We start from the raw sequence: 25,351 nt of genomic DNA, 5'->3' as shown, positions 1-25,351 counted from the left end.
AGAAAAGACAATTAAAATCTGCATCGTGAAAAATTGTATGCCAGTTTAGTGGGGTAGAATTTACAATTGTGACAGGCCTACATTCATGAGCAAAATACACCATATTCCTTATTTCAAATATTTTCTTCATTACTGCATTATCATGGCTTGGTGAACAAAGTTAACATAATGTTGGATAATTTAAAATGTAAAACTTAAAAATGTCTTTGGATTAAAGCAGAATAAAAGGTCCTTTACCTTAGTGATGTCAGTAAGAGCACAGGTGATCAACACAGATAGTACTGTAAAGAGTCACTGCCGAATTACTCCAGGAGGACATGTTTTCTTTCTCTGCTCTGTTGGTACTAAATGAGTAATAATATATTCATCAGAACATAAATACTGACATATTTAAGAGAAAAAAAAGATATGACCGTACAACATATTTCACAGAATACATAAACACAAGTTAACAGTTGTGCTTTCCCTATCTGATATTCATTTTAATTAATTATTGAATCCTAATTATATATACTGTAGGAAACTGTCTGCAGTCTATGAAAAATAAACCTTATAAACTGAGTGTTCATTCCTTATGTGCCTGCCTTAATCAGATAAAATGCTCTATTGTAGTGCAGTAGAATTATGGTCTAATTTACTGGCTTGAATTCACCTTAAACTAAAGAACAATAACATTAGCTAGCTCCTGGGCCTCTTAGGACTTCAGGCTCATTCAATAATCTGTAATGGTCAACCGAAAGGAAACTGTAAACTGGTTCTTCACATTCATTAGTAACATTCTTAAGCTTGAAAACATTCAGAGTTGCATTGTTGAACTAGTGCAACAAACTATTGTTCTTGGCCATGACAAGGCTCCTATTGCTCAGAGAGGCACTCGGCTTCAAAAATAACTGCCCATCTCTCAGAGATAAGCGGATTCTTGGACTGGTTGTCAAGCTCTCAGCTGGCTTTTAGAGCACTCGCACTGCAAGTAGGGAAGTGCCATTTCCTCTGCTGGTGTGCAGGCACTTTCTTCTTTCCCTATAGGATATTTAGCGCATCTTATAGTCATGAAAGATGGCAGCCTCACTCAACTGTCCCTTAAAATCCAGCTCGAAAGTGAAGTCCAGATCACGCTGTACAAGGGTAAAAAATGAAGAAATTTTAGTATTGGGATATTAAATGCACAGCAACAGCAAAGTTCTTATCATTTACATTCAAATTCTATGACTTACAGAGAGCCACTGTTGGATGCAAATGGTTGTTTTGTCTGTTTCTAGACAAGAATAGCCAAAATATTCTAGTAAAAATATCCTAGTTATTAAAATTATATTTTGGAACTATCATAAAATTAAATATACAACAGCTGTTCAAAGTGCTCCCACATAACCAGCTATATTTACGAATGCATTCCTCTTTCATTCATTAAACATGCAACTTCCACAATTCAGCTAATGAAGACCCACCCACCCTCTAATGCTTACATTTGAAAATATTATGCCTAAGACAAGGCTAGGTGAGACACAAGAGCATGTTCTAGGTCTTTTGCTTCACACCTAAGTTCTATAGAACAATTTACATTAACAGTGTAAACTTCATTAGGTAGACATGAATCTCTGGGTGGTGTTTATATAAAACATCACAGCTGAAGCAAATTACAGGTCGGTGTTGAGTTCCCAATGGTTTAATCATAGCACCCAGCTTTAGGCCATACAGACTAGCAGTAGGTGTTAAGATAAGCAGTATTATGTGAAGATTTGATTACTGTGGGTTGAAAATTTCAGACTGTAGAGCTATGTACTCACTGCATTCTTTTCATTAGGCCTCATGGTGACAGTGCCCACAATCTCCTCACCCTTCTTTACAGTCAGATACTCTTCTAGGTAAAAGACTGTCTGCTTCCAGTGAGTGTAGGGTGCATCGGGTGCTATAAAACACAAAACACAAACAGAAATTAGGCCCTGTACACCTTCAGGTCTGTTCATTGTGTTATTATTTTGTAGTTGTAGCAGGCTAAGTGGAGCAAGCTCAACTTCTCTCTTGCTGTAAACAGATTTGAGCTCATCCTGAGATCTTGCTCTAAAGATTATTTTAGAGATCTAATATTATTATAACAGCTTTTCCTAAACATATTCTATTTTAAAACATCTAACTGCTCAAGGTTTATGAGGCTTTATGATTAATGTATAAGTCAATTAAATTAGGGCTGCTTCTTAATCATAAAGCCTATAAATGCACAAGTATGAGTAAATCAAGCACAGTAGCATTACTGGTGGTTTTAAACACTGGTATTAACTTGTTGTAGCTGAAGCTTGTCTGTGTTTGTAGCCTTGAATTCCAAGACCTTTGAAATAGCAAATGTTGGGAAAGGGGTTTATTAACTAATGATTGTCTTCTAAGATGAAAGAATTAAGTTCATTCAGGTTTGAGGTTAGGGTTATGTGCAGGTCACTGTTGGTTTACACCAAACTCATAAAACCATGTCTTGATAGACTTCACATTGTGCTAAAACAGGAAGGAGCCTTCTCCACACACAAGCATATCATTAAAAACAATTAATTATGTTTACCTGTTAGCAACCTGACCTCAATAATTAGGAGGGGTGGCCACACACGTTTGGGCTTTTAATCAAAAGTGAAATGAGGGGCCTAAAGAGTGTTACAGAATTGAAAATTGATCATCATGTTGTGGCATGCACGACCACAAGATGGCAGTCACACTTCATTAAAAAAAATACAATACATTTAAGCTAGTATGTACAGTATCTGTTACGTTTTCATGTGTGACATTTAGCAGACGTTTTTATCCAGAGTGACTTCTACTTGTTACTCAATACAGCAATACAAATAATATGTATTTATAATATACTGTCTGCTGTGTATGCTGAAAAAATAAACCACTGTAGTGTTTCACAACACTATTATTTCTTCCCTGTTGTTAATGAGAAATGAAGCTGAACTTGTAGTTTCTGCCTGGCACTGCCAAAGGGCACAAAGCCATTAGGCATCTACATAGTGACTACTGTTTATCTCTGACTACTCTTCAGTACACGGTTAGATAAACATCCCAGTGCTCTAGTAGCTTTTCAGTACAGTGTACTGAACCTAAAAAAGCAAATTACACTACCCACCTGTAGAAAAACTTGTCTTTTTATGACACTTGGTGAATTCAATTTTAAAGTAGGTGACAAGTCCGTGGACATAGTCATTCCTCTGGACCTGCAGGCTAAAGGATGAGGTAAAGGACAGGTCCTCTGGCTTTACTGTGTAGATGTCCACCTCCTAGAAGAACAAAGCAGCACTTTTATTTCAATTAGTTCACATAATGGAAGCTTAGAACTAAAAATCAATACTGCATCACTATACTGTTGAGCAGGAGCTGCTTCCATGGTTTAGCAGCTGCACAATTTCAAATGTCAAGTGGATTGGTGTAATGCAAACATATTCTTCAGAGTTATATATCATGCATCATCACTCGAAAGGCTGACAGATACATCTATCAAACTGTCTAGTGGAAAAGGAAAAATTGGGGCATTTATGCTGTATGCTGGGCACCTTAGTTTAATAATGGGAACTCATAATGTTACAGCAGAAAAAGCAGTCTGGAATGTTTATATTTTGTGTGTTTAATATTGTGGCAGCAGTTCTCATTTCACTATAACAAGGCTCATGTATAAATGTGTATGGATCAATATAATAAATGGTTTACTAGGTTTGATGTAGAAAACACAACTTATGAGCATTCAGTCCTGACTTCTTTGTAATAAATCGATATGCTGATTAAAAGCAGGTGTTGACATACTGTGGCAGCAAAATTGTGTGTGTGTGTGTGTGTGTGTGTGTGTGTGTGTGTGTGTGTGTGTGTAGGACCTATCTTAATAACTTTTATTGTTTAGCGTACTGCAAAATCTGTTAGATGGCCATTATAGAATATGACACCTCTTTTTAAAATACCAGCATGGTAATGTTGCAGTAATGCCATTATGGTGCTCTTACTGGATTCTTGGCATGGATTAGACACTCTGTGCATGGACACAAACATTTTAGAAAACTCAATCAGGTCCCATTAACAGGCTACACAATGGCAATCCTCGTCTCATCAGTGTGGCTCACGCAAAATAGTAAACAGACTGTTCTTTTTCACCACTCAAGCTGAACTACTGCGGTATACGGATTGTCTGGTTGGTGCAGATTTGCCCCAGTACAACGTGTCTTATAGAAAAACAGAAGAAGAGATTGCTATGCCATAGTGCTAGCCAATTACACACTGCAAACTTTGGAAATCAGCATCAATCACTGCATAAACCAATTTGTTCTGTGTGTGTGTCTGAGAGAAAAAGAGAGAGGGAAACAGAATGGCCTTGGTAGGTATTAAATATTCAGGATTTTTTAAATCACACTATAAGTATGTTTAGATAAATCCAGAAATACAAGGTCATTTTAGTTCAAACTAACAATGTTTTCCAAAACACCCACTATCAGTTCAGTTACTTAAACACATAACAAACGAGTTTTCTCATCATGTAACTGCTTCTTGTGTTTACTTCAACTGATTTAAGATTCGATGCATTTTAAATGTTTACAGCAAGGTGCAATCAATAGCATTTTTAGGGCAACATTTACAGCTGATTGGCTGGGTGCCACACACCAACATGGAACTTAAGCTCCTCGGTAAGAAGTTTCTCCCTGTGTCTGCATGGGTTTCGTCAGCTTTCCTAAGATAGTTTTCCCACTGCTTCCCAAAAACGTGAAAAAAATTGGCTAATTTGGATAAAATAAAAAAGTGTCACCCTGTGATTAATTGGCAGCCTATTTAGGGTGTTTCTGTGTGGCACAGTGAACCCTCAACCACATAACCAGGATAAAGGGGCTAATAAAAATTTATATTCATGCATGTGTACAGGTTGGGTGCTAGAAGATCTGCATATTTTGTAAACCATGATGAGTAAAAACATGAAGATAGACGACAGTTGCACCATCTTATCTTGTATCTCAGTTGTTTAGCAATGAAACTAAATGTGTTTGGCAGGTAAATAAGGTTCAGTGCTTTTAAAATAGGTCTCTGTCCTATATATTCGAGCTTCTCCATGTATCATTATCCAGATCCATAACAAGGCTTTGGCCACAGCACCTACCTGACATAGCTAAAAGCAGACCAGTTTTTATTTCCAATCTCCTGATACATCATGCAGTCCAGGATAACATTAGTTCTTATAGGGTTTTTTGGGTCTTTAAATAAAATTGCCTCTAGTCATCCCAGCTACTATTCATAGCTGTTTTATTTTGGTCAGGGTTGCAATGGATCCAGGCACAAAACACTAGGCACAAGGCAGGAATACCTGAATAGTGTACCAGTCTATCACAGGACACAGCCAGTCATGTCTGTGTAAGCAGCCAACTTTATAAGGGTACCTGCACCACTAGGGCTGACTCTAGGTTATTTTGTACAGCTCTTTAAATTTCTGCGAGCCCTCATACATGCATACAAATGAATCTGATCAAGCCAATCATCATCTCTTCTAGTCCATTATCCAGTGCAGCACTGTGAAATGAGATTTCCTTTCCATGAATCATTAAACAATAGCTTTGCTTCGTTACTGAACTAATGATCAGCAAAATATAGAAATGCAGAGTTTAATCACACCTATCACAATTATACAAATGTTTAACTACTTTCAAAAACATACAACCACAAGCGAGTCAGTGATGTATTTATAAAGTGGCTATAGAAGGAGCACACACACAATGTAATGTGTTTAATTGCATTTGAATGTAAAACATTAGAATGGCTCACTTTGATAAGGCAAGAGTTGGTCACCACTTGCTTTGGATCCACGGTGTCCACCAATGGCTCTCTCATTGCTACATTTCTAATGCACGTCATGTCAAAGCCGTATACATTCTCCCACCCTGTAGATACACAACACATACTGATAAGATTACTTATATTACAAGTATATATACCCAAACTCTGTCAAACTCTGTCTACCCAAAACACAATGGGTGCAATTATTATAGCAGTCAATATTAGTTTATTTAAAAGCATGTTTCTTTGTGAATTCTTTAAATAAAGGTTCACTATATGGTCAAAAGTATTGGGGCATCTCTTCTAAATTTATAATGCATGTGTTTTCTTGACCAACATCAGTGCCCAGTTATATAAATGTTCTTCTGACTAAATGGGCACAAATTCCCACAAACATACAGTTTTGTGGGAAGGCTTCTCAGAAAAGTGGCAGTTGTTATAGCTGAAAGGATCACACAAAAGTCATTCTATTTTTTATTATTCTTAAATTGTGAGAGTGAGAGTGTCCTCTCTTCTCAGTACTGGAAAATGTCAAAATTATTGTCACATTCTGTTGAAATCACACATGCTACCAATGCATTGTAATAGTGGTCAAGTAAAAAGCTAATGAAGTACAGAAGATACAGACAACAACCCCATGAGGTTATACCTTTTTAGTAAAGAAGACACAGGGTCATTATTTATGAACTTAAGTTTGAATTACAGTGATCAATATTGCAAGATTGAGCTGAGCTTGTATTATTGATTTGGCAAAACAACCATTATCTCAGGGTGATTGTAGTTTCAGTGCCTGTAAAGTGGTATTTATCTCAGCAGCAACCCAATGTAGAAGTCACTCCTTTCTCTTTTTGATTTTACCCCATTATCTTCCTTTTTTTAAACCAACTTTTAGTTCAATCCTGACAAGTAAAGGCTAATGAGTTTTCTCTGAGACACGTAAAGCCATACAGACTCCTTTCAAACAGCAGTTAAAATCAGCTTACTGGAAAGAATAATGTGGGTAGTTCAAGACATTAGATCAGAGTAAGGACTGATATTCACCTGTCTGTAACCACATAACACTGCTGAATATACTCTTAAGAAGCCTGGAGGATTTTTTCACTCTCAACTCTTGGACTTTTTGGCATATTATGACACTTCCTATTCTCTCACAGACAGGTTCATACCGTTGCCTGGTTTATGTCTAATCCTCAAGGCAATATGAGTATTATGAGTAAGGGAATTTGATGTCTGTGTCACCTACTATAAACATACCCAAATGAAACAGGTAGTCATGGTTGACCTCGTTAAGTTACATAAACACTCATAAAGTAAAATGTAAATGAGAGTATGCTTTAGTTACTTTTTGTTATTGCCGAGGCTGGATAAAACTGTGACGCATGGTATTGGTTGAGTTTTATCTCCTAAAACAGTAAAAGTAACGAATAATAACTGTGAAAAAATAAAAGTAAAATTGAGCTTTTTAACCAACTAACTATCCACCAAGGTGACCAATAATTTTGGAGCCTACTGTCTGTTACGCTTTTACATTGTGTAGTGTATTTTTGAATATCACTTCCCCTACTGTCTCGTAATCATTAAAATTTTTAATAGTGTTAAAACACAGTTTACTCTATCTTGGTGTAGTGTGGATCACAGTTGGTCTGTAATTGCCACCTGGTGAAACAGCTGCACCAGCTGTTGCCATTTTTCTCATGCAATTATTGATGCAGATGGTACAACTCGCATTACAATATGATAAGCAACAGCATGTCCTGTTTTTGCCTGTGGGGCAAAGCTGGTAGAAAGAGATGATGTTGGTAGGAAGTAGTATCACAAAAACATTTGGCTAGGGGGGCAGTTTTTGACTACCCTCAGAACCGTCTGGACTAAGATCTTCTGTGATGTTTTTTATGGATGTGAAAGGTGGCCAATAAAAAGTAGGACAGGGACAGTAAAGAATAGGATCCTCGACCAAATCAAACATCTCACAGAGAACCAAAATAAAACTCTCTTATTCTGGACACATTATGAGTGAATAATAAAAAAAAAAACATTAAATGAGGAGGATGACCCCCTCCCTTTTCAGTAAGGGTTGTGTGGTTGTGTCCTAGCACAGCCTACTGAGCAAACTCCACCCATGTGAGTGTGTGTGTGTATGTGTGTGAAAGAGAGAGAGAGAGAGAGAGAGAGAGAGAGAGAGAGAGAGAGAGAGAGAGAGAGAGAGAGAGAGAGAGAGAGAGAGAGAGAGAGAGAGAGAGAGAGAGATTTTTGCCTATGACACCTGCCTTCACTGTGATACTAATGGTCACACTGGCTAAGTTGCAGTAATATCATACACATTACCTTCAGATACACACTCTAATTACTAATTAATAATTAAAATGTATTTCTCTGTGTCTCTTTGTCTCTTCTTTTTTATTCTCAACCACTTTTCAGTTTGTGGAAACACTCACAGTGTATTTTGAAGTCTTTGTACTGTCTGTCTTCAATAGCCACTACATAGAGAGCAGCTCGATCTGGAAACATCAGACCACCAGGTTTCTGTAAAACAAAAATATAAAGGGAAGATTAGAGCACAATATTTCACAACATATGTATGTATATGTATATTTTAGTATGATAAAAAAACACCACAGATTGGTGCACAGTTTTACCACAAAACAACTGGATTAAACCAAAAAACTGCTGGTTTTAACAGGCCGAAACTCCTTTAATAACCACATGTACATCATTAATAACAACTCATTATGTTATATTTATTGCCACAGAAATTACAATTACAATAAGCTTGTAGTTTTAAGTCTTTTAGTATTTGCAGGGCATCATTTATGCATTAAGAAAAACATTAATTTATCTGAATGCAAGTGACAAAGGAAATGTGAGAAACTCCTGGCAGTGTTTTTGGCACTGTTTGACCCTCCTTGACCACCTTATTTGACCACCTAACTAAAAGGCATCATGTGTGTATTGCAAAAAAAGAAGTAATGTGCATACTTACCAGCCACTTGTCTCTAGCATAGATGACTGTATTGAGCATGGACTCATAGAAAAGGCAATAGCCCATCCATTCTGAAATAATGATATCCACCTGCTCCACTGGCAGTTCTGTCTCCTCTACCTTCCCGTTAAAAATGGTAATAACTGCAAAAAAAGCACCAAATGCAGCTCATCAGACACATAAATGCAACCAGCAGAGCACAGAAACACTGAGCAGAATGTAGTTCATAATTTATGAGCCTCCACTTTGAGCCTTAATAAACATACACTCATTACTCTGTGTTTGTGTGTTTGTGTGTGTTTGTGTGTGTGCACATTTAATGCCCGGCCTTTGATCACTTTCCTTTGGGAGTCATTGAATTTGCTTTGATAATAAGATTCCTTGTTGGCAAGAAACCTGAAGCGTTCTGTACCCTTCCCAGCATCCTGCCACACTGCAGTACCACTCCAACTATTTAACTTGTAAAAGAAAAGTTTTTAAATGTCTTTCCTTAATACACATTTCAGATTCTCTCTTCTATTTTACCCATACTCTCAAACATGAATGGCATGTGCCCTTGAATCATGAAAAGCTGGGGTGCCCAATCTAATCCACAAAAAGCCTTTGTTGCTACAGGTTTTCGTAAAAATCAAGCACAAGCAAGACTTAGTTCCACTTGTTTAACCAGCTGGCCTACATAAGCGTTAAGACATCCATTCTGGAGCAGGTGCTTCTTTCTCGCTCATCAGCCTCAACACACATGGTGAAGTTGTCACTTGGATTCTAGCAGCTTCTCAACTATGGTAGACAGTTTTTGATGTTTTTTTGGATTACACCTGACCATTTGGATGAATTTAGATAGATAGATAGATAGATAGATAGATAGATAGATAGATAGATAGATAGATAGATAGATAGATAGATAGATAGATAGATAGATAGATAGATACTTTATTAATCGCGAAGGAAATTGAGGAAATTTACGTAAAGTGACAGTTTAAGTTTCTTTCCTGAGCTGCTGTAAAACACTGTACTCCATGTACTTTTGATCCTGGAACCTAAAAATGCATACAAATGACTTTAGGGGACATTTTTGACTCTAATAAAACTATAATCTGTTTTTTAAGATTTGATGATAAGATTTTTTTATTTTCTAGACCTCCCAACTGTACTATTTTGGCTCAGTCAAACTAGCCCTGTTCATAGCACAGAAAAAAACTAACCAGCTATAGTCAATCATAACCACGAACAACAAATTAGGAGTCTATGCCACAACGTTAAATTAATTTTTACAAGAGTAGGCCACACCTTCAACTATAGTAAATAAAGCGTAATAATGAGACTGTAAAGGAAGGGAGAGGGAAGTGGCTTTTTTGTTGTTCTGGGCAGCTACCCAACCCCACCTCTTCTTTTTATTTATATATTTAGGAAAACAAAAATGTGAAGAGCTGTGGAGATAATCTGGAGGAGGTGGGTGTGAGGATTCATCACACAGGAGAAAAGGGAATGATGGGTAAATGTATAGGCAGTCAATTAAGAGTCAGGGGGAGTTTGAAGTGTGTCCTTTTCTCCCAACATAAGTTAAAAATCTATTTTCTACACAATATTGTTATAAAACTTATAAAAGAATAAACTAAATATGCACTTACCATTGTCCAGATGATTGGCTTTGATGATCTTTTCAGAGTACTCTGATATACTGGAGCATTCAATCTGAAATCATTAAAAAAAAACACTGAATAAACAGAACCACAGTTGTTCATTATTAGTCCATCAGTTTGTTCTTACTCCATTTTTTTTTTCCTCCTACCTAAAATATGCCACTGACAGAGAAAACCAGATGGCAACGATACTGCAAGGTTTGAGTAAATAAACCCCAAAAATCCACAATGCTTTGCTTCCATGATTTGCTTCAATGACCTATCCAATGATCTTTTTTAAACTAAGTTTATTTGTGCTGTTTTTTGCTCCATAAGGTTTATGGTTTATTAGGGCATTAATGAGAATGGTGTATCTTGGCTTTAATTAGAACACAGAGAGAAGGATAAGGGAAGGTAGGAAAAAAATCATATTTAGCCTGCAAGATTAGGGATGCATATATATATATATATATATTTTATATTTTGACCAAAATTACTACTTTGATAAAATGCTATAGAGATCCAACTTTTATCACTCAGTAAAACAACTTGTTTTATTTCCTACCAATGTAGTTATACTCTATTTTCTATTGCAATTGCCACCCCCATGTTGATCGAGAAGGGCTAGAGGCAAGCCCTCGGACAGTCCTCCATGCATGAAGATACATGCCAAGCTCTTAATAATCCTTTCCCGCTCATGCTGGCATCGCAACCAGACTGCTGTAACTTAATACAAAATTGGTGCATCCAGTGCAGAATTTTTTTACATATAAGCTTTAAATTACCTGGTGCTTCTTACATCTCTCGACTGGCACAGTAAAGTCAGAGCCCTCCCCAGTTCTATTATTTATGTCAGCAGCTCAAAGGTCATGATTCTAAGTAACACACATCCAACAAATTCTACAGTAAATATGTCTCTTCATTAGTAAGAACAGAGGTACCTAGAGTATGCAAAATTACATAACGTTTAACTTATACTGTTTGCAGTGATCTGTAGCCTTGTTTAAATATCTTGTATTTCTTTTACTCTCTAACTCTTTGGGTTATATTTAATATTGGCATCTAAAGTGCCAATGCAGATGCCAAGTAAACACATTAATAGGTATATGGAAAAAGAAATGCACATTTTTAGTGCTAGACTGATGCTATCTGCACAATTCAACAACAAAAGTGTAAACGTGCACCTTTTTACACTATCTATTTAATGAACTAATGCTAGGGCAATTAAAGATGTTTGGTGCTCATTTTTGCCTCTCAGGACCATGTGTAAAAGAAAATCGACCACAGCTGCATTGCTAGTAGCAGTTGTCAGATTTAATTTTTCCCTTTGAAATCTGTAACTAACTGTTTGCTTGTTTGTTTTTGCATTCAAGATCAAAGTGTAGGCATTTTTCATACCATATATTACAACTTAAACTAGCACCCAGGCACTTTGATGGCTTAACAGCAAGCCCACCACCACTGACATTCAGCTGGATCTACAAAGACAGTGTGGGTGTGTGTTTGAGGAAATGTCAAAGGTATTTGTGCCTTTTACACTGGACCTGGACCTGCGGTGACCCTGATAAAACGTCTGATAAAAATTAAATGAATAAAAAATGACTAGCATTATTTGCACATGGTGACTGTCTATACATTCCCCATTCAAGCCCACTTTCTAAAGGAAACCCAAAACTGTCATCTGTGCTATAGAGATTACCCACTAACACAAGTCTGTCATTTACATTTTCGGCTTTTAGCAGACGCTTTTATCCAAAGCGACTTACAGATATGACTGAACAGGATTTTGAGCAATTGAGGGTTAAGGGCCTTGCTCAGGGACCCAAAAGTGGCCACGTATTCAGAAACAAACTGAAGTCAAACTTTAAATTACAGATTTTGGAGCAGGTTTGAATGGTGGCCTGTAAGTCTATGGCAGTGTAAAGCTTGCTCAATCACGGACAGTCTCACTCATATTCTATCTGCGCATAATTCCCTCACAGCATCGTGTGACAGTTTTTCCTGTGCTAACATGATATACTGTATGGCCAAAACTATGTGCACATCTGACCTTGGGCTTATTGGACATTCCATTCCAAACCATTAGCAAAATCATGGAGGTGCCTCCACTCACCCTCATATTCTGGGAATGCTTTTAATGTGATTTTGGAGGGAGTCTGTAGAAATATGTATGCTCATTCCAACAAAAGTGTATTTGAAGGATCAAAATATTGTTAAATGAGTAGGTCATCAACATTTACAGTTAATCCCAAACTCATTAAATCATGTCTTTATTGGCCTCACTTTGTTTGCAGGGACACAGTCATGCTGAACAGAAAACTCATTATCCAGTTGATGGCAAAAATCTAAAAGCAGTAAATTTATGTTTATAATAACATGCAAACTCCACACAGAAAAGAATCAGACCGCGCCACCTGGGAATTAAACCCAGGACCTTCTCGCTGTAAGACAAGAGTAATACCCACCAAGCCTCCCTGATGTACAGTATATAAAGACAGTGTGTAATACAGTCATGTAAAACTTTTGTCTTTAACTGTGTCAAAAAGAAAAAAAAAAGCAGCAAGTGTAATCTAACGCAATAATAAATAAATGAGACGTCTAGAAGAAGCTAAAGTTTTGAGTGTTTCATTGACATTTATTTCGTCATTTTGTGCATTGCAAAAATGCTGATAAAGCTTTTGTTAAAATATTGAAAAATCTTCTAGCAGTGCATGTTTTTTCAGCACATTTAATGCATATTCAAAGTACCCAAAATAAGTGTGAGCCACTTGGTTTTACCTTCCATTTTGAAGAATAGTGTAGGCATTTGTAACAAGCGTACACCCACTCTTTGTGTCTTTACACACTCAGCTCTCTGGCATTTAGCACTTAGGATGCCCTTTAGGGAGGTGCTAATTACCCCAGTGCAACTGAATCAGAGCAGAGAGGTGCAAATCAGATGAACTCAATTACAGCTCATGCATGGCACCGGCCTAGAAGAGCACTGCCTCAGCTGACACCCACATAATCTGAGCTGTGAGTGTCAGGTACATCTGAGCCTCCCAATGCAGTCAGAGTGCGCCCAAACAGTAGCAGAGGTAGTAAGTGCTCACTCCTCAGATGATGCTATTTCAGTACCAGAGCACTGTGCCCACATGGTGGGAAACTGCAGGTCCATCAAGTGCCAGCCCACTTACCCCATAGACATGCTTGGCACCAGCCTTGGCAGCGAACATGGACAGGATGCCAGTGCCACTCCCTACATCCAGCACAATCTTGTCCTTAAAGACGTGTTTGTTGTGGTACATGGAGTTTCTGTAGGTCATTGTCCTGACTTCATCTTTCAGCATTTCCTACAACACAACACAGTGAAGGTAATTAATGTAATGTTTTAAGCAGCTCCTATAGTTTACATCCTGTAAATTCATGACACGGTGATATTATTTATTCTTTTATTCATTTATTCATTCACTCATTGTTTGATTAACTGCTTCATCCTAGTCAGGGTCATTTAAAAAAATTGAAAATAATTATATATTATTTTATGTTTAAGGTTACACAAATGACATAGCAGCTCCAGTTACTTGGGTTCACTCCCAGCCTTCTTGTGTGGAGTTTGGTATGTAGATTTTCTCCCACACATTCAAACCATGTATTGGCTACTGTACAACTAGACAACAGTAGGTTTGAAAAAAGTGTATTTTCCTGTGATAGACTGGCACCTTGTCAAGTATTCCTGCCTTGCTACCAGTGTTCCCACAACCCACTGCCTAGAAAATAATAAATTAACTTTAAAAAACAACTCTCGTTTTATGACAGCATGTGGGTACAGTGGGTAGTGCTGTCACCTCACAGCAAAAAACCTGGGCCTGGGTTTGATTCCCCAGCCGGATGGCCAGTGTCCTTTCTGTGTGGAGTTTGTATGTTCTCACTTTGGTTTTTTTCTGTATAAAATATAATTTATATTTCTTGATGGGATTGAGAAAGTAACAAAAATGCAATTTTCTTAACTTTAAAGCTTTACCATAGTAATTTCACACATCTGTCAGCATGGATTTGAATCTATGGTAAAGTGAACCATTTTTCCGAGGAACAGTTTGATTGAGATCTTCCTTGACGCTTCCTCATCGAATATAAAATAGCACATAATCATATTAAGGAACAGAGTGATAAGGACAATGTCTGCCCTATATGCTAAAAATAAAACTCCTGCAAGTCTCACAGGAATCCCTAAGCTACAAAACCATTTTTAAACTCACTGGGCTTGGCATTATCTATTCTGTCTTTTTTAATATTCTCCTGAACTGTTTTAGTAGCCTTATGAGGCCAGCTAGCATCTCTAATAAGATCTGATGTGTGGTGAGGGTCTTAATAAAAGGCAGTTTTAAACAGTGTTGAAAATAAGCAAGGCTATTCCCACAGACTTCCTAAAGACATACAGTGTATCACAAAAGTGAGTACACCCCTCACATTTCTGCAAATATTTTATTATATCTTTTCATGGGACAACACTATAGAAATAAAACTTGGATATAAGTTAGAGTAGTCAGTGTACAGCTTGTATAGCAGTGTAGATTTACTGTCTTCTGAAAATAACTCAACACACAGCCATTAATGTCTAAATGGCTGGCAACATAAGTGAGTACACCCCACAGTGAACATGTCCAAATTGTGCCCAAAGTGTCAATATTTTGTGTGACCACCATTATTATCCAGCACTGCCTTAACCCTCCTGGGCATGGAATTCACCAGAGCTGCACAGGTTGCTACTGGAATCCTCTTCCACTCCTCCATGATGACATCACGGAGCTGGTGGATGTTAGACACCTTGAACTCCTCCACCTTCCACTTGAGGATGCGCCACAGGTGCTCAATTGGGTTTAGTCCATCACCTTTACCTTCAGCTTCCTCAGCAAGGCAGTTGTCATCTTGGAGGTTGTGTTTGGGGTCGTTATCCTGTTGGAAAACTGCCATGAGGCCCAGTTTTCGAAGGGAGGGGATCATGCTCTGTTTCAATATGTCACAGTACATGTTGGAATTCATGTTTCCCTCAATGAACTGCAGCTCCCCAGTGCCAGCAGCACTCATGCAGCCCAAGACCATGATGCTACCACCACCATGCTTGACTGTAGGCAAGATACAGTTGTCTTGGTACTTCTCACCAGGGCGCCGCCACACATGCTGGACACCATCTGAGCCAAACAAGTTTATCTTGGTCTCGTCAGACCACAGGGCATTCCAGTAATCCATGTTCTTGGACTGCTTGTCTTCAGCAAACTGTTTGCGGGCTTTCTTGTGCGTCAGCTTCCTTCTGGGATGACGACCATGCAGACCGAGTTGATGCAGTGTGCGGCGTAAGGTCTGAGCACTGACAGGCTGACCTCCCACGTCTTCAACCTCTGCAGCAATGCTGGCAGCACTCATGTGTCTATTTTTTAAAGCCAACCTCTGGATATGACGCCGAACAAGTGGACTCAACTTCTTTGGTCGACCCTGGCGAAGCCTGTTCCGAGTGGAACCTGTCCTGGAAAACCGCTGTATGACCTTGGCCACCATGCTGTAGCTCAATTTCAGGGTGTTAGCAATCTTCTTATAGCCCAGGCCATCTTTGTGGAGAGCAACAATTCTATTTCTCACATCCTCAGAGAGTTCTTTGCCATGAGGTGCCATGTTGAATATCCAGTGGCCAGTATGAGAGAATTGTACCCAAAACACCAAATTTAACAGCCCTGCTCCCCATTTACACCTGGGACCTTGACACATGACACCAGGGAGGGACAACGACACATTTGGGCACAATTTGGACATGTTCACTGTGGGGTGTACTCACTTATGTTGCCAGCTATTTAGACATTAATGGCTGTGTGTTGAGTTATTTTCAGAAGACAGTAAATCTACACTGCTATACAAGCTGTACACTGACTACTCTAAGTTATATCCAAGTTTCATGTCTATAGTGTTGTCCCATGAAAAGATATAATGAAATGTTTGCAGAAATGTGAGGGGTGTACTCACTTTTGTGATACACTGTACATGCATGGTTAATAGGCGAATGCATACACCCAGCTCTAGAATCAGCACCTTTAACGAAGTCTGTTGCTACATACATGTATAAAACAGTTATTTGCCGACAATGACCAGAAACATGTTTAAATCAGAAGATTAAATCAGGCATTTAAATGCAGCAACACTGTAGCTCCTGTCAAGCATTATTAAATAGCTCAAAATAATGAACTCTTCAATGTAAATATTGACTGGGGAAAGTCCATTTTACCTCATGGATACCAAAGTGAGCATAGGAGTCAAAGTAGTAGTCTCTGGAGGTCATCTCTTCTGGATTGAGGAACTTGGCCATTTTGCCTCGACCGGGGCAGTTAGACAGGGAACCCGAGTGAGGTATGTGTGAGTTGTGTGTGGGTCGAGGACCATGATTGACTGATGGCACTGGTTTAGGCAGAGGAGAAGGCTGCATTGACTGGGACGTTGCTGCGCTCAAGGGCTGTTGCTGTGATGGTCAACAGGGAACAGAAAGAGAACAAGGGAGAAAGAAGACAGATTACTGTTGTATTCATGGGCTATATTTAGAAAAGGCATAGAAAAGTTGTCCTTCATGACCTACTTGTTATGTCCTAGGGCACCACAATCTATACAACATTAAGTTTAAACCAATTTTTAAGATAACTATATTTTTCAGGTTAAAGAATCTTTCTCCACAGACAGGGTGTATAGCAGTGTGTGTTACAGTGGAAAAGTGTTTAAACACACACCATCCACAGGAAGGCTGGAGAGGCTGCAGTCGGTAAACAAAGCAAAACATATGACAAGCTTCTGTTTCCCTGAATAATACATCCACTACCTGGAGTACCTTGAGAAATAATAATATGAGGAGAAAATGCCAATCTTCCCAAAGAAAGTGACCATTCTATTTAAAAGTGCACTTGTAACCTTGAACTTTTCATACCACTATCTAGCCAGACTTGTGCTCATGTCTGAATACATAGCATAACATGGATTTACACCGTACGAAAAACATTTTCTGATCAGCTTGGGTTCAGTTATATATGGAAACTGCTTGCTGCCATTCTGTCTTGCTGTATAATAATGAAAAGAACAGTCTGACAATCACATGATGTCTGTGGGAGATTCTGCTGGGTATGTTTGGGTATGTAGGTGGATTTAGCAGTGTGAATATATGTGTGTGGGGGGGGGGGGGGGGGGGGGTATTTATTCAACCATGTGTGAGCAATCACATAGTCAGGGGATTTAAGATAACGAGTAAACGCAACAGGGTAACTGGCTGAATCAAGAGGCATCAATGTGTCAAGATAATATCTAACAGAGGCTGGAAAGGACAACAAATGTCCTTCTTCTTCTAGCCAACTGACAAATCCTATTTCACATTCTATTTTTAGTCGAGGTATTTGCTAAGTGGGTTTGAATTGCAGATTCAAGTCAAGACAAATGCTATCTTTGTACATATAACAACACGTGTTAAAAAACATTGTTTCAAAGCACTTAAGATGCCCTTGGGTCACTTTTTACTGACAGGATTAAAATAAAAAGAAAATCTGACGGAAGATTTTGGCTTAAAGGTAAGTGGGAATAAGGACTTGAAATGTGGTACCCAACCATTTGTATGTATTAGCCTTTGTGGATTGAGATGTTTAGCTTTTATGTTTTGTGGGTGATGTGTTAATTTGTATTATGTTTTTTTATTACATTTTATTTTATTTTTATTATTGTGAAGCACTTTGTAATGTATCTTGAAAAAAGTGCTTTATAAATGAATGTGTCCTTACATACTAATCACACCTCAACAAAGGCTGGGCACAAAGTAAGTGCAGTGACTAAAACTGCTAGTAATTTGATTCAAACTGTGAGTCCAAGGTTGGGTTGGGTTAATAGGAAAGGAAACTAACCTAGTCTTTAGGACTCTTGTGTGGGTGAATTCAAAACAATTAATAACATTGATTGTTAATTAAAAAAAATTAATAATAAAATTGTATTAAACATTTTAACGACCATTTTCAAATGGCAAATGCTCCTGCTCCTGTTTTTTTCTAAGTGCCGCAGCAGCTTATCATACTGGTCTGCGTACCAGACTTGGCACAGTATTTATGCCAGATGCTCTTCCTGATGCAGCCCTTCTTGTTTTATGTGGGCTTGGGACCAGCACTGAAAGCACACTGACATGTGCAGATAAAAAGCGATAATAGTAAATTAATATTAAAAATATTATTGATTGAATATTTTGGATGTGTTGCCACCACATACTTTAAAAGGCTTAGTTTTACTTTTTTACATCATTCATTAAATTCTGCCCCTCTAGACAGGATTAACAATCTCAACAGAATTATGGGAAAAATATTTATATTGGGTGCATTCCTCTTCTATCTGTGCTAGCCATGGACTAATTCAACATAAAATGAAGAGGTTCCATTAGTTAGTTTAAACAGCTATGGGGCGATTTTGTGATCCATGCTGAGAAAATACTGTTTCGGACAATATCAATGTTCCAACACCAATAATACCAACACAATAGAAAGTACTAATGAGGTTTTCTAATTAGGGGACCGTGCGGCATGGTGGCTAAATGGGTAGCACTGTCGCCTCACAGCAAGAAGGTCCTGGGTTCGATCCCCTGGTGGGGCGGTCTGGGTCCGTACTGTGTGGAGTTTGCATGTTCTCCACGTGTCTGCGTGGGTTTCCTCTGGGAGCTCCGGTTTCCTCCCACAATCCAAGTGAGGTAAATTGGAGATACAAAATTGTCCATGACTGTGTTCGATATAAACTTGTGAACTGATGAATCTTGTGTAATGAGTAACTACCGTTTCCTGTCATGAATGTAAACAAAAGTGTAAAACATGACGTTAAAATCCCAATAAACAAACAAACAAACTAGTTAGGGGACCCTTTTTTCTTTTTAATTAATTTTTTTCAAGAAAGCTTTTGTGAGGTTGTAAGCTGAAGTTATACTAGAAGGTCTGGCGACTGATGACCAAGGTTGCTCTCAAAAGCTCTCAAAAGTGGACCAGTAGCGAGCAGCGTAATAGCTTTGCTGGTGTATCGGCAACAACCCGTGGACCCAGGACGCTTTTCTGTTAGGAGTTTTGCATGTTCTCCTTTTGTGCCTGGACGAATAGTTTTTTATAGAGTATTCCTGCTCCGTGCCCAGTGTATTCTGGTGGCACCAAACCAACCACGACTCTGATCAGGAGGAAGCAGTTACTGAAAATGAGTAAATGAATAATTGAATGAATGATATTAAGTTTATTAGGATTTTAAGGTCATGTTTTACACACCTCGGTTACATTCATGACAGAAACGGTAGTTACTGGTTACACAAGATTCATCAGTTCACAAGTTCAATGTCAAACACAGTCATGTATATCCACAAAGTTGAAACAGTTCATCTGAACAAGTTTCATCTCCACCACCAGCTCAGACTGAAGAAGTCACTCGGATTGAGTGGCGAAACGTATCTCTACAACAAACTTGTGCCCAGATGAACTGATTCAACTTTGTGGATTTGTGTACCTGGATTATTGAGCATGCATCAACACAGTCATGGATAATTTAGTATCCCCAATTCACCTCACTTGCACGTCTTTGGACTGTGGCAGGAAACCGGAGCACGCGGAGGAAACCCACACAGACACGGGGAGAACATGCAAACTCCACACAGAAAGGACCCAGACCGCCCCACCAGGGGATCGAACCCAGGACCTTGCTGTGAGGCGACAGTGCTACCCACTAAGGTGTAAAGAGATGCACGTGAGAGAAGCTGCGCGTGGGCAGGACCAAGGACAGCGCTCGCGCTCCAACAGCAAGCGCGCAAAAAGGAACCGTTTACTCAATAAAACTTGGCCTAACTTGACTATTTTACTTTGATAGTAACAGTATGTATTATTATAAATGTACATTTAGGATTTGGTGACATTAATTTAAGTCTGTAGATAGACTCGGTTGTGTGGTGAGTGAGAACCTGAGGTAAGAAGGCTAACTTATAGCACACATTGGATAAAAAAACACTTTAAACGCTTTAAATATCTATATCAATATCTACGTAAAATAACCTAAGCAGTAAGCATTATTATATCAGTCTGCCATGTGGTGAAAACAAACAAATGAATAAATATTTGTATTTTGGAGTACTTACCTCAGGGTTGTCCGACTCCGCCATTTTCCTCCTTAGGAGCAAACAGCGGGAGGAGTGTTTAATTCCCATAAGAGCCACCGGGTATGTGCTCAACCAGCTAAACGACTAAAAGCTGTTCCAAAGGCTTCACCTTATGTCACAACATGAAAACAACAACATTAAAAGTCCAAATTTCAATAACAGTGCAGTGCACAGCGTCAGATAAGGCTGATTACAACCCAGGACCTGTATAAAGTCCCGGCAGAAACGCTCTCCTGACAACTGAAGGATTTTCCTGAATCCATAGTGTAAAAGTTAGATGTCAGCATTAAAAGCTCATTAACCACCTGTGTTAATAACAACACAATGTGCAGCCTGTTGAGTATTATTTACTCATATCTAACACACGTTCACATTCCCGTGCAACACATTTAGATCTAAGAGGAGAGATCCTGTGCGATTCATGCAGCTCCATGCGCAAAAATGCGCAAAAATCCTCATTTCCTCTCAGCAGACACACATTTAGTCGAAAGCGGTTGTTTTAGCTGGTCATAATAAATGATCGCCGTGTATCCTTTTATAAAAAATGTCCTTCTAGTTTTCAGAAGCTCGGAAAACACTGAAGGCTCCTTTTAAGATGCGTGTTTTTCCCGCTGAACAACTCAAAGTTGCGCTCACTGCAAACCAAACCGGTCCCAACCAAGCGCCTGCAAGCAGCATTCAGGTGAGAGTTTGTCATTTAGCCCCTCATGTCCTTGTGTGATCCACCTTCTCTTCTGATCCTGAAGGACGAATGAGTTGGATTCCTTCAGATAAGGCAGAGAACCAATGAGATCCGTTTTCACCTCTCCTATACAGAAGCAGACACTATCGCACCCCCCCTCTCCCAGTGTGTGTGTGTGTGTGTGTGTGTGTGTGTGTGTGTGTGTGTACTGGAGTTCCCTACAGCTTGCGCACAGGTGATAAAGCCTAGGCACATACACTCCACTAGTAGTCCATACTACATAATACGTTTTACAGGTCATACGATTTGAATGGATGGATTCGGCTTTTTTTTTTTCTTTCTCAGTGCTTGAAACGACTTGAAATCAAGCAAATCGTTTATTTATTTATTAAGATTTTAACGTCATGTCTTACACACTTTGGTTACACACATGACAGAACAGGTACCTGTTACTTGTTTCATCAGTTCACAAGTTTAATGTCAATCACAGTCATGGACAATTTAGTAGCTCCAGTTCACCTCACGTGCATGTCTTTGGACTGTGGGAGGAAACCGGAGCTCCTGGAGGAAACCCACACAGACAGGGGAGAACATGCAAAGGTGAGAGTTTGTCATTTAGCCCCTCATGTCCTTGTGTGATCCACCTTCTCTTCTGATCCTGAAGGACGAATGAGTTGGATTCCTTCAGATAAGGCAGAGAACCAATGAGATCCGTTTTCACCTCTCCTATACAGAAGCAGACACTATCGCACCCCCCTCTCCCAGTGTGTGTGTGTGTGTGTGTGTGTGCATGTGTGTGTGTGTGTGTGTGTGTACTGGAGTTCCCTACAGCTTGCGCACAGGTGATAAAGCCTAGGCACTTGCACTGCACTAGTAGTCCACAATAAAGCATCGTTTCCCACGTCTAATACGATTTAAATACATATCCATTTTTACCCATTGCTTGAAATTACTTGAACAGTGGCAGTTCTAGACCATAGAGGGGCCAATTACTTTCTGCCCAAATGTGCATTGTGGGCATTAAGAGGAAACAGTCGATATTCAATAGAATTCAACATTTTATTTATTCATTATATTTTCAGTCTACATTTTCTTGAGTTTGATGTAAACAGATCAACAAAGAATCACCATTTAAGGTATTTGCTCTGCTTAAATGTCATTTATTCAGTCCTTTTCTTTTTCATATTCAATTTGAGTTACATATACTGTATTCCTAGGGGGGCCGTAGGGGGGGCCAAGCTGGTTGTCACAGGGGCACTGGCCCCCACTGCCCCCCCCCCCCCCTAGAACCACCACAGGACTTGAAATCAAGCAAATTATTTATTTATTTATTAGGATTTTAACGTCATGTCTTACACACTTTGATTACACTCATGACAGAACAGGTACTTGTTTCATCAGTTCACAAGTTTAATGTCAAACACAGTCATGGACAATTTTGTATCTCCAATTCACCTCACTTGCATGTCTTTGGACTGTGGGAGGAAACCGGAGCTCCCGGAGGAAACCTAAGTAGACACGGGGAGAACATGCAAAATCCACACAGAAAAGACCCAGACCACCCCACCTAGGGGATTGAACCCAGGACCTTCTTGCTGTAAGGCACAAGCAAATGGACACACAAAATTGGTTGCATCAATGTACTTTGTAACCTGGATTTTTATTTCCATTTTTTACCAATAATCACATTTGTTACTGAGTTTTAGACATTGATAGTGAATAAAAGTAATAAAAAATAAATTAAAAAAATGGGTTGCAAGTATAATTCCAAGAACACCATATCAACAATGGAGTATGGAAGTGCTTCTTCTTCTTCTTGCATTAACCTTTTTAGCTGTTCACTTCCAAGGCTAACAAAACTTTATGTATCAATCTTGGTCCCATATTTCATACAGCTGTCACTGCATTGTCTGCTCACCAGTTTTTCTTCCATTTCTCCACTGCAAAAGGGTGCTTGGTCAGATTCACGACTGTCAGACATCTAATTTGAATAATTTATAACTGAGGTGTAATTAGAACTTGTGGACTTTTTACAAAGTGCATGAGAAAATGACTAAATGTCCAGTCCTATTTTTAAAATCAATCACCTTTAAACATACTTGGCTCTATTTTAGCTATGCCAAAATGAGCCTGACCATGTTAATATGGAAATAAGAACAATGTAATTAGCTTTAGTTTAAATTCATATGAATAAAACTATATGAACATGTATACAAGCTAATCAAGCCCAAGCTTACACCGATCAGGCATAACATTATGACCACCTCCTTGTTTCTACACTCACTGTCCATTTTATCAGCTCCACTTACTTTGTAGTTCTACAATTACTGACTGTCCACTATATTACACACTCCTACCTAGTTGGTTCACCTTGTAGATGTAAAGTCAGAGACAATCGCTCATCTATTGCTGCTGTTTAAGATTGTCATCTTCTAGACCTTCATCACTGGTCACAGGACGCTGCCCACGGGTCCAGCAGTGACAGTGCGGTGTTAGAAAACTCCATCAGCATTGCTGTGTCTTATCCAGTCATACCAGCACAACACACACTAACACACCACCACCATGTCAGTGTCACTGCAGGGCTGAGAATGATCCACCACCGAAATAATACTTGCTCTGTAGTGGTCCTGTGGGGGTCCTGACCATTGAAGAACAGGGTTAAAGTAGGCTAAAAAAGTATGTAGAGAAACAGATGGACTACAGTCAGTAACTGTAGAACTACAAAGTGCTTCTATATGGTAAGTGGAGCTGATAAAATGGACAGTAGAAATGTGTGGAAGTGTAGAAACAAGGAGGTGGTCATAATGTTATGGTTGATCATGTATGCTGTAACATTTAATATTCATTAAAATCATTAAGTATTAGTTACAGATAGTAAAAAGTTACAGACTAAAATAAATGCTCAGCAAAAACATGGTGGTGAATCTCCAGAATCATATTATTGTTTATATGGATAAAAAAAGCAATCAACCACTTAATCATAAATCCTAATCACACGCCGTTATCCAATTCTTACTCGGTCTGTACTTTCTTATGCATGGCATATGCTGTTAATAGACTACTGAAAATGTGGCACTAAGGCATGAAGGTTATTTTGAGCCTAGCCTATAGCAGTCCTCCACCCACCCATCATCCTTCCTGTATAATTCAGCAGGTTGGTGGCAAGTGATGCATAGCGTTCTGAGTCGACTACTCAGTGTATAAACCCACACTGTTGTTCAACTTGGCACAGTCCCTGCAGAGCAATTAATATATATTTACACAGCATGCATATCCATGTCTGTGTTTTCAACATTTACCTCCTTTGAACTGCATGATTGTTCTGGAATAGTTTATTTTCAAATGAATTAACTTTTAAATAAATGTCCTTCTTAAGTATATATGTTTTTTTAAATATAAAACCATTTTGGACAAAAATGTATTTAAATGTTTAATTCATTGTCTGTTTAAGGGAGAACACGCAAACACCACACAGAATGAATTCTACCCTGTTAGATTTGTTTGCATATTTTCTGTAGAGGTGTTTTTTCATACTGCATTTATGACATCAGTGCACCCTTAGTGCTGTTCCCAAGTCTGGATAAATAGGAGGGTTGTGTCAGTTAGGGCACCCGGTATAAAAACTGTGCCAAATCAAATATGTGGACGAATGACCTCTAACATGAGCAGCCGAAGGGAATCATTTAACCACAGATTATTAATTTGGTTATATATAGACATTTTACCACCTAATTAGGGCAATATTCAGAGCAAGTATAATTAGATTTGCTTTCTGGGTGAAAATGTAAGTCTTATCAATCTGAGCAACCCTAGCCTTCCAATAATATTTGTGAGCTCATGTGTGTGAAACAGGTCATTTACATGCCTTGTACAAAACATGGGTGTGGCCTTACTTTCTAAAATCTTCAGCTGTAATATGCATGCTGCCTCAAAAGCACAAAGTCAGAATGTTTTCAACAAATAACCAGCAATTAAAATTTTTTATGCTATGCCAACTATGGGGTCTATTAAGATAAACCAAAAATGTGTTTGGGATCAGTGAGGTGAACAGTGGAAAATGTAAGAAAGGGAATGTGGATAAAAAAAAGACTTACTAGATCAAAACACTGTATGTATTATTTGTG

At 38.7% G+C, this 25,351-nt stretch overlaps 1 protein-coding gene across 3 annotated transcripts; it reads right to left on the bottom strand.

Moving 5' to 3' along the window:
• Nucleotides 1-1,031: 1,031 nt before the first annotated feature.
• Nucleotides 1,032-20,590, bottom strand: LOC134323306 (protein arginine N-methyltransferase 8-B). 3 transcript variants are annotated; one of them, XM_063004791.1, is made up of 11 exons: nt 20,522-20,590; nt 19,355-19,369; nt 16,637-16,867; nt 13,560-13,715; nt 10,393-10,456; nt 8,765-8,907; nt 8,220-8,307; nt 5,773-5,888; nt 3,110-3,260; nt 1,785-1,906; nt 1,032-1,115 (listed from the first exon to the last, which is right to left on the bottom strand). In XM_063004791.1, exons 1-11 carry the CDS (start codon nt 20,588-20,590, stop codon nt 1,032-1,034), a joined length of 1,239 nt encoding a protein of 412 aa, XP_062860861.1. The 3 variants fall into 3 exon arrangements, with proteins under 3 accessions (XP_062860861.1, XP_062860862.1, XP_062860860.1); XM_063004792.1 differs by lacking the exon at nt 19,355-19,369 and having other exon boundaries at nt 16,637-16,844; nt 20,508-20,590; XM_063004790.1 differs by lacking the exon at nt 19,355-19,369.
• Between the last annotated feature and the right edge of the window lie 4,761 nt (nt 20,591-25,351).

This window comes from Trichomycterus rosablanca, chromosome 11, assembly GCF_030014385.1.
Source record: "Trichomycterus rosablanca isolate fTriRos1 chromosome 11, fTriRos1.hap1, whole genome shotgun sequence".
In the NCBI taxonomy this organism is placed as follows: domain Eukaryota; kingdom Metazoa; phylum Chordata; class Actinopteri; order Siluriformes; family Trichomycteridae; genus Trichomycterus; species Trichomycterus rosablanca.
This window is presented reverse-complemented; position numbering and strand designations above follow the sequence as displayed.

What these genes read in the sequence shown, in the direction of transcription:
- LOC134323306 (XM_063004791.1), bottom strand. Translation starts at nt 20,590, where the DNA reads ATGGGAATTAAACACTCCTCCCGCTGTTTGCTCCTAAGGAGGAAAATG. An exon ending in CAAAGACTTCAAAATACACT is followed by an intron (nt 5,889 to 8,219) that starts GTGAGTGTTTCC and finishes GTGTATCTACAG; the next exon opens with GGTGGGAGAATGTATACGGC. An exon ending in GGCCTAATGAAAAGAATGCA is followed by an intron (nt 1,116 to 1,784) that starts GTGAGTACATAG and finishes ACCCTTGTACAG; the next exon opens with CGTGATCTGGACTTCACTTT.